Consider the following 13,435-nt stretch of genomic DNA (forward strand, 5'->3'; position numbering starts at 1 on the left):
TTTTTAATGGAGAACAGTTTTGGGGGATCAACTAAATACATAATGTTTGTGGATATACCCATACACCTATACTTAGAGAGAAAGAAAGAAAGTAGATATATATTTCAAATATAAATACCAAAGATTTGAAAATTCTGCTGTTTCCAAACTTATTTTTTGGTACAAATAAGTTTACAGTGGGAACCTGGGATAATTATATGTATCATTTTGTTAACTATGTTAATCAGAGAAAATGTGGTTTTGATGGTATTAGACATTAAATTAAGCAATTTCCATAACATTTTTGGTTGCTGTTTTAACTTTTGTTCCCTCAGATCTGCCCACAGTAGAGGAGCTGATGAAGCCTATCAGAATAGATTCCTTTGGGGTCAGTGGTTTTGATTTACAACCTGTCAGGTATGAGTTTCTTGGAATGGATCGTGCAGGATTGTTTATTTATTTATTGTTTTGTCACTGCAAACTTCTAGAATCATTTGTTCGACCGATTTTTCCCATTGAGGGCAGGAGGAGGAGGGGATGACAGAGGATGAGATGGTTGAATGGCATCACCGACTCAATGGACATGAGTTTGGGTAAACTCCAGGAGTTGGTGATGGACAGGGAGGCCTGATGTGCTGCGGTTCATGGGGTCGCAAAGAGTCGGACGTGACTGAGCGACTGAACTGAACCTAACCATTCCTAGTGAATGATTAACAGGTAGCTGGTATGAGTCTACCTGTGAGTCATTCCTGTTTTCTTTTCCTATTAATCTTTCCTCAGTTTATCAAAATTCATCTAGTTCTAAAATAAAAAAATAAACAATTGCTACTAAAAAGTTGCTGCCATTAGGTGAGTAGTCGTAAAGCTTTTCACTGAAAAATAAAATCCCTTCAGCTCTAAGTAGCTCAGGGACAGCTGATGCGAACACTGAGAGCAAACATGAGTTTTATTCTGCGTGTGATTCATACACTCACTTCTTTATAAACCAGTAAATTCTGTGCTTAGTTACAGACTAGCTGTCATCTCCCAGGGTGAGATCTTGGGTCACAAGAGAAGTGGGCTTCACAAAAATCTCTAGCTACCATACATTTTAATGACAGTTTTCAGGACTTGGCTGTCATTCACCAGCACAGAGAGTCATATCACAGTCACCTTGTCGTAGGACACCTTGACATCCTTGCAGCACCAAGAGTGTCATATCCGTTATCTCGTGAGATCTTCGTAACAGATAGGTCAGCATCTTTATCCCCACCGTTCAAGTGATGCACCCGAGGTAAGCAGACTTAACTGGTAGAGCTCTCACAGGAACCGGACGATGATGATGACAATAACAGCTAACATTTTAATCACGTGGTTACTGTGGACTAGGTGCTGTACAAAGCTCTTTACCTATCAGACTTTATTTAATTTTATAGCAATTCCATGAAGTCTATTCCATTATCATCCTCATTTCATAGATAAGAAACTGGGGATTAAAGAGCTTAATTTCTCAAGATCATATGGCCATGACCCAGAAACACACTCAAATTGTCGGGTTTTTGTCTCCATAAAATATTTCTGTGAAAAGCCTGTCATCTATTCATGTATTTACTTGTTCATTTATGTTTTAACAGACAAGTTTTTGAGCCCCTCCTTGAACTCCATCTTCATCATGTAAATCCACTTGCAGTGATTTCTTGGTCTTTTTCCTACGTTTGTGCTAGTTGAGACAAAATTCAGTGTAGCTTATACTAAAACATCTGGTTTTGTCGTAAGTCATGTCCAACTCTTGTGACTGTACACTGCCAGGCTCCTCTGTCAATCGGATTTTTCATACAAGAATACTGGAGTGGGTTGCCATTTCCTTCTCCAGGGGATCTTCCCGACCTTGGGTTGAACCCTGGTCTCCTGCATTGCAGGCAGATTCTTCACTGACTGGGCTATTAGAGAAGCCCATCTACTTGAATACTAAGTCTAGATTCTTCCACTGATCTGCAGTGCTAGTTAATAGTTTTAAAGGGCAGTTGTGCTCACGTAATCGTTGCTGTTTTGGGCTCTGCTAGTGTTACTGAAGAGGTTTTTTTTGTTTCTTTTTACATATCTTGTGTCTCTGTTGGCTTCAGTTCACTTCAGTTGCTCGGTCCTGTCCAACTCTTTGCGACCCCATGGATGGCAGCATGCCAGGCCTCCCTCTCCATCACCAACTCCTGGAGTTGACCCAGATTCATGTCCATTGAGTCAGTGATGCCATCCAACCATCTCATCCTGTCGTCCCCTTCTGCCCTCAGTCTTTCCCACCATCAGGGTCTTTCCAAATGAGTCAGCTCTTCGCATCAGGTGGCCAAAGTATTGGTGTTTCAGCTTCAACATCAGTCCTTCCAATGAACATCCAGGACTGATCTCCTTTAGGATGGACTGGTTGGATCTCCTTGCAGTCCAAGGGACTCTCAAGAGTCTTCTTCAGTACCACAGTTCAAAAGCATCAGTTCTTTGGCACTCAGCTTTCTTCACAGTCCAACTCTCACATCCATACATGACTACTGGAAAACCCATAGCTTTGACTAGATGGACCTTTGTTGGCAAAGTAATGTCTCTGCTTTTTAATATGCCGTCTAGGTTGGTCATAACTTTCCTTCCAAGGAGTAAGCGTCTTTCAATTTCATGGCTGCAGTCACCGTCTACAGTGACTTTGGAGCCCCAAAAAATAAAGTCTGCCACTGTTTCCCCATCTACTTCCCATGAAGTGATGGGACTAGATGCCATGATCTTAGTTTTCTGAATGTTGAGCTTTAAGCCAGCTTTTTCACTCTCCTCTGTCACTTTCATCAAGAGGCTCTATAGTTCTTTGTTTTCTGCCCTAAGGGTGGTGTCATCTGCATATCTGAGGTTATTGATATTTCTCCCGGCAATCTTGATTCCAGCTTGTGCTTCATCCAGCCCAGCATTTCTCATGATGTACTCTGCATATAGGTTAAATAAGCAGGGTGTCAGTATACAGCCTTGACGTACTCCTTTTCCTAATTGGAACCAGTCTGTTGTTCCATGTCCAGTTCTAACTGTTGCTTCTTGACCTGCATACAGATTTCTCAAGAGGCAGGTCAAGTAGGTAGTCTGGTATTCCCATCTCTTTCAGAATTTTCCACAGTTTATTGTGGATCCAAACAGTTAAAGGCTTTGCCATAGGCAATAAAGTAGAAATAGATGTTTTTCTGAAACTCTCTTGCTTTTTAGATGATCCAGCAGATGTTGGCAATTTGATCTCTGGTTCCTCTGCCTTTTCTAAATCTAGCTTGAACATCTGGAAGTTCACAGTTCATGTATTGCTGAAGCCTGGCTTGGAGAATTTTGAGCATTACTTTACTAGCGTGTGAGACGAGTGCAATTGTGCAGTAGTTTGAGCATTCTTTGGCATTGCCTTTTTTGGGGATTGGAATGAAAACAGACCTTTTCCAGTCCTGTGGCCACTGCTGTGTTTTCCAAATTTGCTGGCATATTGAGCACTTTCACAGCATCATCTTCCAGGATTTGAAATAGCTCAACTGGAATTCCATCACCTCCACTAGCTTTGTTCATGATGATGCTTCCTAAGGCCCACTTGACTTCACATTCCAGGATGTCTGGCTCTAGGTAGCACCATTTTAGTAATGTGAATTCTAGTATGGATTTTTGCATTTGTGTTTTAAGAGCTGAAAAAAAGTGTACTTTCATTAAAGGCATAAGTATAAACGCTAGTATACTTATCAAAAAACTTTTTATCATAAACTAAGATGAGTAATTCTAGCTGCTATAACAACAGAAAAAAATCCCTTGAACTTTTAATAGTTTAACATCATCAAAAATGTATTTCTTGCTCACATAATTCCGTGTATGTCAGTGCAATTGGGGTAGGACTGTGCCATAGGCATTTAGGGACCAGGGCTGTTTCAGTCATCAGCACACAGCTTTAAGGTTCTCATGGCTTCATGTAAAGAGTCTATAAGAAGAGAAAAAAGATGGTTTAGCGTACTTCCTTTTAACTGCCTCAGCAGAAATGTTACATCACTTTAGTCCATATTCTACTGGTAAGAACCAGCACGTCTAGCTAACAAGGTCCAAAAGGAATGGAAAATGTGGTTTGCTTGTGTACCCAGAAAGAAAGTAAATGCATTTGGTAGGCATCTAGCCTATCTCCACCAGAATCTGCACTTCTGTCAAATATCCATTCCACTCTTCATACAAAGACCTACTTCACACAAAGACCTACTCACCTCCTCCCCAGCAAATAGGCCAAAGTCTCATTTAGGGCTGTATCCGTCTGAAAGGCCAGTATTTCTTGGTGAAGCACACTTCTCTCTATCAGGTTTGAATGTAGCTCTTCATTGTCTGCTAATCAATGAATTAAAAAGACAAGTTACTACTTCCTTACCCACACCTTTCCCATTCAGAATGGAAAAGTATGAGAAGAAAATACAGCCATCAGTAATGCAACTTTGAAATCCACTGAAAGACCTTGTAAAGAACTTTCCTTAATTAGGCCAGGATTCTGCTCTTAAGGTGGAGCTACCAAGTAACTCTATTGTTTCATATAGCTCTTGGTTCCAATCCTTGAAGAATTTGACTTGTATTTCATCTCTGTTGGCTTCAGCTGAAGTGGTTTTCAGGGGGAGGGTATGCCGTCTTGGAGGAGGCACTCGTTTCTCCATCTACTTTCTGCCTGCAGGTGGTTTTAAGGCTCCCAAACAAGTCTCTAAGCCTTTTTTCTTTTTTTAAGTAGAGTTGTGGTTTCTTTGTCACTACAGCTCCTTCAGAAAGTTTATTAGACTTCTCATGTACTTGGTTCCAGTTAGTCCCCTGTGCCAGGAACTACACTTAACATTCTTTGCTAGACACAGGTTTTAAATCTGTTATATGTCTGCTTCCTTATTCCCTCTGTTTTTTCTCTCTCAGTTGCAGCTGTCTGAATATATTATTAGGAACAATAACCTTAAGTTTGAAGATGACATTTAGAATATATGATATTTGCCAAGGGACTGAGTCACTCTTTTCAACCAAGAAGCTCTCATTGGTATTTTGCTTGTTCATAGCATTTTGTAATGCTGAATCTTACTGTTTGAGTTTAGACATGGAGAGTGAACCTAAGACACCTTAAATTCCAGACTTTGTTCCCTCTGATTTCTTCTTAACAAACCAACCCGTTCTCTCTTGAAATTATTTTTTTCTCATAATATCTTGTCAAAAGTAGTCAGTGGTAGCTGGCACTTAAAAACTGCCTGTTCTCTCCTGCCATTTTCTTCGTACCCTAGCCTGGGTAGCCGTGTGGTCTGCCTTATAAACTGTTGTAGGTGACAGTTTAGCAAATGTTCTGTTACCATAAAGCATGGGTTGTTACCTCTCCAGCCTCTGTATCAGTTTCCTTGCCACCTAAAACCCAACGACTAAGCCTCATATTTTAGATCTTGCCATCATAGCACTCACATTCTAAAGACAAGAACTAGCGTCTGGCCCCATCTAGACTGAAGGCAGTGATGAAATGTAGTTCATTCAGTTCACAGCAAGAAAAGGGAACAATTATGATGATAATCAGGTTCTGCTACCGTTAAGAAGGAAAGAACTATTATCAATATGTTTTCTGATTATTACAGCTACTTCAAGTATTTCTAACAATTATTAAGAAGCTAATCTTCCTTATGTGAAAATGGTAGCCTCTTAAACTTTCCTTTTATCTTATTTTACAAATTTAAAAATCAAGTAACCTAATGGACCATGATGTAGTAATTAAAAAATGACAATATACATATTTCTGGAACTCCCATAATATGCCAATATTTAATCATATTTATAATATTTCTTGTAAGGGATAGTTTCCATATTTTAAAAATCTACTGATCTGAAATGTCGGAGAAGGCAATGGCACCCCACTCCAGTACTCTTGCCTGGAAAATCCCATGGATGGAGAAGCCTGGTAGGCTTCAGTCCATGGGGTCATGAAGAGTCGGACACGACTGAGCGACTTCACTTTCACTTTTCACTTTCATGCATTGGAGAAGGAAATGGCAACACACTCCAGTGTTCTTGCCTGGAGAATCCCAGGGACGGGGGAGCCTGGTGGGCTGCCGTCTATGGGGTCACACGGAGTCGGACACAACTGAAGCGACTTAGCAGCAACAGCAGCAGATTTGAAATGTAACATTGCATTTAAGTGTTTTAAACTAAAGGAATGATTTTATTTTAAAGTCCTAGTGATTTTTCTTGTTTCACTTTAAAAATTTCCTGTACTGTGGATGAAATTATTCATTTTAATATTTATGTTTCATGCCTTGATTTAAATTATGGTTACTTCTTTATTTCTTCTGTTGTGTGTACTTAGTTGCTCAGTCAGGTCTGGCTCTTTATGACCCCATGGACTGTAGCCCACCAGGCTCCTGTGTTCATGGGGATTCTCCCATGAACATTCTCCAGGCAAGAATACTGGAGTGGGTTGCCATGCCCTCCTCAACCAAGGGGATCAAACCCAGGTCTCTGGCATTGCAGGCAGATTCTTTACCAGCTGAGCCACCAGGGAAGCCCAAGAATACTGGAATGGGAAACCTGTCCCTTTTCTAGGGGATCTTCCTCAACTAAGAATTGAACCAGGGTCTTCTGCATTGCAGGAGGATTCTTTACCAGCTGAACTACCAGGGAAGCTAGAAATGTGTAAAATATTTTTCCTGCCTAAAATGCATGTTGACGTTATGAGCTATATTACAAAAAGGCTATTTAGAAATTCACTTTTAAATTTTTCTTGGACAAAAGCAATCTCAGTCTTGTTTGGTTTGTCTTTCCTTTGAAGTAGGTCTCAGAGTCAACCATGAAGTCCCTTATGCTGCATTGAAATTATCATTTTAAAACAATTATGTGATGCTGTATAAGTTTACTGTCTTAACCAGAATTGTAAATAATGTCTTTAACATTAATAACCTAATTTAAACATTTACAAATATTAAATATATTTAACGTTATATATTAATGTAAATATGTTTATATATAATGTGTATACACATATTATTAAAACTGATATTTGAGGACTTATATAGGGTTCATTCTCTGTGTCCTGTTTTGTTTTATAGCTATAAGAAACTCGCTGAGAATAAAGAAACTGAATTTGTTAGCCCTTTACCCCTTAAGATTAACCCAAACGTTGTGTCTCAAGAACCACAAACTGTGAGCCAATTGTTGGACAAAAATGAAGAGAATGTAGTTTTAGAAAAGGCAACAAATGAAGTTACAGAAAATAACTATCCAAGAGCAAATGCTGTGGAAGAACAAATAGATAAAATGTACCTTGATATTTTGAAGAAAAAAATATCTGTTGGTCCTTCATTATTACCTCAGGATGACAAAACAAATAAGGTAAGTTTTTATAATTTGCATTGATTTGACATTCTGATAAATGAAGTTACGTAAATACTGTTGAGAAGTATGTATTTCCTAAGCTAGTGGGATCGATTACATACTGATGTCCACATAAATCCTGGACATCTGTGAGAAGTATCTATTATAACACTCTGTGGTCCCCAAATTTAAAAATACCACTGTAGCATTAGCTCTCTTTCAGAAGCCATTCTTTACATTTTCATTTTTTTAGTGAACATAGTCTAGAGTTTGAGTAGCAGAAGAAAATTACATGTATTCATCATTTTAGTGCTTTACAGTCGTCTAGTAGTCTCTGTTCTACAAAAGAGGTGAGTTGGCATTTCATATACATGCTGTTCACAGCTCTTGAGAAACTTACATTTCACTGTTCCTTTTTTCTCTGTTCTTGATTTATTCTGATTATATATAATCAGACCATGACCACAGCATTCCGTTTTTATTTTACAGTTCTGAGTTATGTGTTTACCATAAACTATCACCTTGTAGAATAAGGCAGGGTACTACTACATTTTTACGTTGAGAGATCTGGAGAAGAAAGATAAGATTCTTGTCATTTCAACACTTGTTCTCTGTTTTCTTCCATGTTCATTCATTGCTTTCTGGCAAGCTTATTTTGTTTTATTATTTTGCTTTGTCTTACTCTTGATTTTGAAAATGTTGGTTCCAAATATTAAAATTCTGATGAATTTAGAGAACTTTAATATAATGGTTTGCCTTCTATGAATTATGTTCTTTAGTTATCACTATGATTTTGCTACCTGTTAATCTTATTTGCAACTGTAGTTGAAGTTTATTTAAGTACTAAAGAGTTTGTACTTGTATGCAGACTTTAAGATCTCAACTCGATTCTGGAGAAGAAGGGACTGTAACTGGTAAACAGCTACCATACAAGAAGACCAAAAGTGCACCTCCTTTATTTAAAAGAAAACCCCAGAGTGGATTATATGCATCAGTTAGGAGTTCAGGGTATGGCAAACCCAGTTCACCATTCAAGACATTTTCTAATGTTGAAAAGAAAACTTCTAAGGACATCATGAAGAGCAAAAACTTGAGATCTATTCTTGCCTCAAATCAAAGTAGGAAAAAAGGTAATCATTCTATACATCTAGTATATTATTTTCCTTGTTCTCTGCTTTCTTTGTTTCCTTTCTCCTTCTATGAACTTTCCTTATTAATAGAAAAAAAATGAATTGTAAGGTATTACATTCCATTTCTGAAAGATTCAGTTCTATTGAGTTCAGGAGGTTTTTCATCATTAGTTCTGTGTCTTCCTTAAAGAAACCCAGAAAGTATAGGAAGTGAGTATCCAATCCCTTCTCATCTGGTTGGCTTTGTAATATTCAAAATGTTTGCCAGAGGAGAGCTATCAATTCAGAATCAAGTGGCAATGTACAGGTGAAGGTTGATCCAGAAAGAAATACCTGGGTATTTGTTCAGTATAGACTTGGAGAGTCGAGATGTTTTCTGGATCACAGAATGCCTATTTCTATACGTCATAGTTCAGTTCAGTTCAGTCGCTCAGCCATGTCCAGCTCTTTGTGACCCCATGGACTGCAGCACAACAGGCTTTCCTGTCCATCACCAACTCCTGGAGGTTGTTCAGACTCATGTCCATTGAGTCAGTGATGCCATCCAACCATCTCATCCTCTGTTGCCCCCTTCTCCTCCCGCCTCTCATCACAGTGCCTCCTAATCTGGATATTTCCTAATCCAGTCATTTTTTAATATGTTGGCAGTAGGCAAGGGTAATTTTCCACGTAGAAGCCCATGATGCAAGTAAAAGAAATAGAGATGTTTGACTTAGACCCACATTTCTGTTGCCTTTGGACTTCATTGGGAGAGGGAGAGCAGTAGAGCCAGAAGCATTTTGTCCTTTTCTGTGTGATTAAATCGAATAGGTGACCAGTTCCATCATTGTTATCTGGTAACAATAGTTGTCAGAGGAGAAATAACCTCGTTGGAAAATTTACTTCTGCCTTAGAGTATTTTCCCTTGCCTTTCCCCATAACTGTCAATTTCAGGGCCACTTTGACTGTATTTAAAATTCTTTCAGCATCAAAGATTCTTTTCTTCTGTCTGTGCTCATGCATATTCGCTGCAGAAACTCATGTGTGTAAGCTGGAAAGGCTGGGGCTGACCCATATCAGCAGGGGAACAGTAGTCATGGGCGGGTCTTCTGGAGACACAGAATTGTAATTTCTGGCTTAACACAAGCATCCTTTCCTCCTGTTCTCAACCTGTGGACCTCTAATCCCTTCCTCTGAGAAGTCTCCTGGGGTCTCGTTTTCTCTTACTTTTCTGTGAAATGACTAGAAGGAAGGAGAAAGGCAAGCATGTGAACGAACAAACAAAACATTTTACAAGAATAGATCATACTTCATAAGTTCTTTTAAAATAAATATTAGATTTAGTTTTACTTAAATCTGTAAGCAGAAAAAGAAACTTCCTACTAAGAAATACTATATCCCAAAAGATCATTTTAATAAAATAGACTAAGAAAACCCCTGAAAGGTTGCCAAAACCATGTTGTTTTTACCTACATTTTTCAATTCTATACATTATCAGTTTCTCTTCTATGAAATGAGTTAATAAAACCCCCACTCACATGCCTGCCACTCATTTTTGTTGGTTTTATTTTTACTTGTTCAAAATATATCTGTTATATTCTCTCTAGCAACTGTAATTCCCCACAGCTTTTGAATGTGGGTCTTGGTTCCGGCTGTTAAAGGACCAGAATACTTTTCACCAGTCCCTTAGCCATCACTTTCTAGAATTATTTTGATTGGTTTCTTATTTGACTGAATTCTCTTAATCCATTGTTTTTTCAAGAAGGGCTCATAAGTTCCAAACACTGCACTTTTCACATTTGAATTTTATATCCAAGCAAATTTTCTTTCATGTATAAAGAGAAAAGATATTGTCCATGTACTGTTACTGAAAATAATTACTTAGGGAGACCAAAATTAAGAACTCAGGAAAGAACAATTCTGGCATCAAAGCGCTGGCTGACTGCAGCTTGAGCAAGAACCACTTGTCACTCTTGGCTGCCATGTCCTTGGAAGAATCACAACGCTAGCAGATCCCCCGCCGTTCATTGGCCATGTTAATGGACCTCCAGTGACTTGGAAGGTTTAACGCCTGCTTTCACAATGACTCAAACTGTTTATTTATGAACAGTGTAAGAAATTTTCTCCAGAAAAACCTTCCACAACACTCAGTCCAATTAAATATGATTACTACTATATGAGGAAAAAATGGCAGGCCTGGAAGAGAGTGGAAGGAAATCTCAGGGTGAGGTCCTGTTGGGGACTTGTTGTTTCTTTTGACTTTTCTATATTTTCCAGATCTTTAATGACCATGTGTTTTAACTTCAATGAAAAAGTCAACCTTGCATTTAAAAAGTTAGCATCTTGAAGAAATTATTTCAGTTTCAAATGTTTCATTTACATCTAAGGCAGTCAAGTACATGTTTATGCAGTATTCAGTTCAGAAACTGTAACATTAGAATATGGGCCTGAGGCTCTCTTCTCAGTATTTCCGTTAATTTTTTTTTATTATAAACTGAGTAACTTATTGGTCTTAGAATTATTTCTTCTTTTTTTAAGATTTACAAGGTACCTTAAAAACTGAAAATTTGACCGGAATATGTGTGTGTGTGAACCACATTTTTTCTAATTTAATAAACAGGATATTATAGCAGTTTTATCATTTTCTTTTTAATCAGATTTTAAACTACTTGTTATGAGGTTTGCATGAAATTTATATTATTCCAGTGATACTATATCTTGATACACATTATTTATAAAAATTGTGCTTTGAAAGCATACTTTAATCCGAACTGAAATATTTCATTATCAGCTGCTCTTTGATTAATTGTTTAAATACTTCTATTTGCTATTGCTGTGAACATTTAAAACGATAACTTATTGAAAAATAGTAAAACCTGAAATTACCCTAATCCACATTCTCCTCACATATATTGAGCTCCATCTGTCATTTAATATGAATCTTGGGTCAATGAGCCTTCTGTGTCAAATTGAATAGAATGTTGATTATGAATTGGAGTTCAAGTGCAATGAAACAGATGCCTTGCAGTGTTTATTAGGCATTAGCCTCCTTAGAGATGCTCATTTGTCTTCGTGTCCTCATTAGTACTTATTGTTAAATAATTGCCTGAATACACACTCAACATGGTTTGTATTTGTGGTGCTTTTATCCATTGTTTACAATATTTAGAAATCTTACCTGCAACAAAGCTGATCAAGCCTGCATCTTTGGGTAAACCAGCTCCTCAAACTGAAAGTTGGCTGGCTACTCCTAAGTCGTCTGAGGGCCCCACAGAAGCTGACTCCTGTGTTCAGTTTCAGAATGTAGGTATTAAATTTAAAAATAATATTCATACTATTTTATGTTCTATATATATTGAAACAATTATAAAAAATGAAATATTTGAAACTTCTTTTGTGTTGACGGATACTCATCACTTTTATTGAACCATGTATTGATCTTCTTGATTAGTAGAACATTGTTAAACGTCATTTTTATTCTTTGTGGGGTTTCTTTCCCCTAACCAACCCATGTTTGAATCTCCTATGTAACTCTACATAATGAAGTAATGCTTTTCATTAAAAGGATTCTTCAGGATACCATGGTGGGAACAAGGAGACAGAATTGCTTATGTTTAAAAGAGTTCAGGAAGCAGAGGAAAAATGGAAGGGTGCCCAAGCTCTGATTGAACAAATTAAAGTCACTTTCTCAGAAAAGGAGAAAGAGCTGGAAAATAAGATGGAGGAACTAAAGAGACAACAGGAAAAGGAACTCTTCAGACTGAATCAAGACAATTATATTCTTCAAGCCAAGGTACTAGACACATTGTCCTATTTCTCCTTTTATTTATTAAAAAGAACTTGTACTCCCTGCTAAATGCATTGTTATTTTCTTGTTCCTGGGGCCTCTTGACTTGATATATTTGCTGCATAAAACATGAACATGGTTCCTGACGGTGCGACGGTGCCTCCTTACAAAAGAGCCTACATGAAATCCTTGCGGGGGGGAATCAAAAATTAAATTGGTTCGTTTTGATAGTTTTCTTCTTAGCAGTCCTTTTTGAAAACTAATCACTTGGTTCACCGTGACCTTTAGGGAAGACAGCAGTTTCAGAAAGAAAGCTATAGAAGTTCTAGATTCAGGAAAGTGACCCTGTGTAGCATTTCTGAGTTACTTCCACCGTCAGAACCATCAGTACAAAGCATCCCTGTAGTGACTTAATTGTAGTTGGTGTTACGATAATTCTAGTGTGCTTATAAGACAGTCTTAGGTCTATACACCTGGAGTTTTCTGATGTTCTTCCTCACTTCTCACTGTATCATTTTCTTCCCCAAATGAAACAATACCTGCATTTTCTCAAAGTTGAGTAGTTTTGAAGAATCAAACAAAAAACACAGGTGGTTACATTTGGGAGAAACCACTGATCCTGTCACTGAAGAAAAATTGAAGCAAATCCAAAAAGAAATACAAGAACAAGAGATGCTTCTTCAAGGATATCAGCAGGTATGGCTCTTCAGCACAAATTTAGTTTGTCTTGAGATTCTTTGATTATAAAAATAAGGCCTTTAAAAATATGGACTCTGTGGGAGAGGGAGAGGGTGGGAAGATTTGGGAGAATGGCATTGAAACATGTAAAATATCATGTATGAAACTAGATGCCAGTCCAGGTTCGATGCACGATACTGGATGCTTGGGGCTGTTGCACTGGGACGACCCAGAGGGACGGTGTGGGGAGGGAGGAGGGAGGAGGGTTCAGGATGGGGAACACATGTATACCCGTGGCGGATTCATTTTGATATTTGGCAAAACTAATACAACTATGTAAAGTTTAAAAATAAAATTAAAAAAATATATATTTCTGCATCCATTTAACAGGTAATGGCAATGGAAGGAAGTAATAATTTGACTAGTCTGTGCATTTTTTATGGGGAGAATTAAAGTGGTTAAGAGCATGGGTTCTGGATTCAAAAAAATCTGATTTTAGATTTTGCTTCATACCTGCTCTATAGCCTTAGACAAATCACATTACCTCTCTCAG

General features: G+C 37.9%; 1 protein-coding gene across 4 annotated transcripts in view; it reads left to right on the forward strand.

Moving 5' to 3' along the window:
• The window catches only part of CEP162 (centrosomal protein 162), a 93,777-nt gene that overhangs the window by 43,640 nt on the left and 36,702 nt on the right, over positions 1-13,435 (forward strand). For all 4 annotated transcript variants that reach the window (XM_019967403.2, XM_070796129.1, XM_070796130.1 and 1 more), the window contains 6 exons: positions 315-396; positions 7,044-7,326; positions 8,177-8,438; positions 11,587-11,720; positions 11,983-12,210; positions 12,760-12,900. In XM_019967403.2, coding sequence (XP_019822962.1) covers positions 315-396; positions 7,044-7,326; positions 8,177-8,438; positions 11,587-11,720; positions 11,983-12,210; positions 12,760-12,900 — 1,130 coding nt within the window. The remainder of the gene's footprint in view (positions 1-314; positions 397-7,043; positions 7,327-8,176; positions 8,439-11,586; positions 11,721-11,982; positions 12,211-12,759; positions 12,901-13,435) is intronic.

The sequence above is a fragment of the Bos indicus genome, chromosome 9, assembly GCF_029378745.1.
Source record: "Bos indicus isolate NIAB-ARS_2022 breed Sahiwal x Tharparkar chromosome 9, NIAB-ARS_B.indTharparkar_mat_pri_1.0, whole genome shotgun sequence".
NCBI classification, from domain to species: Eukaryota; Metazoa; Chordata; class Mammalia; order Artiodactyla; family Bovidae; genus Bos; species Bos indicus.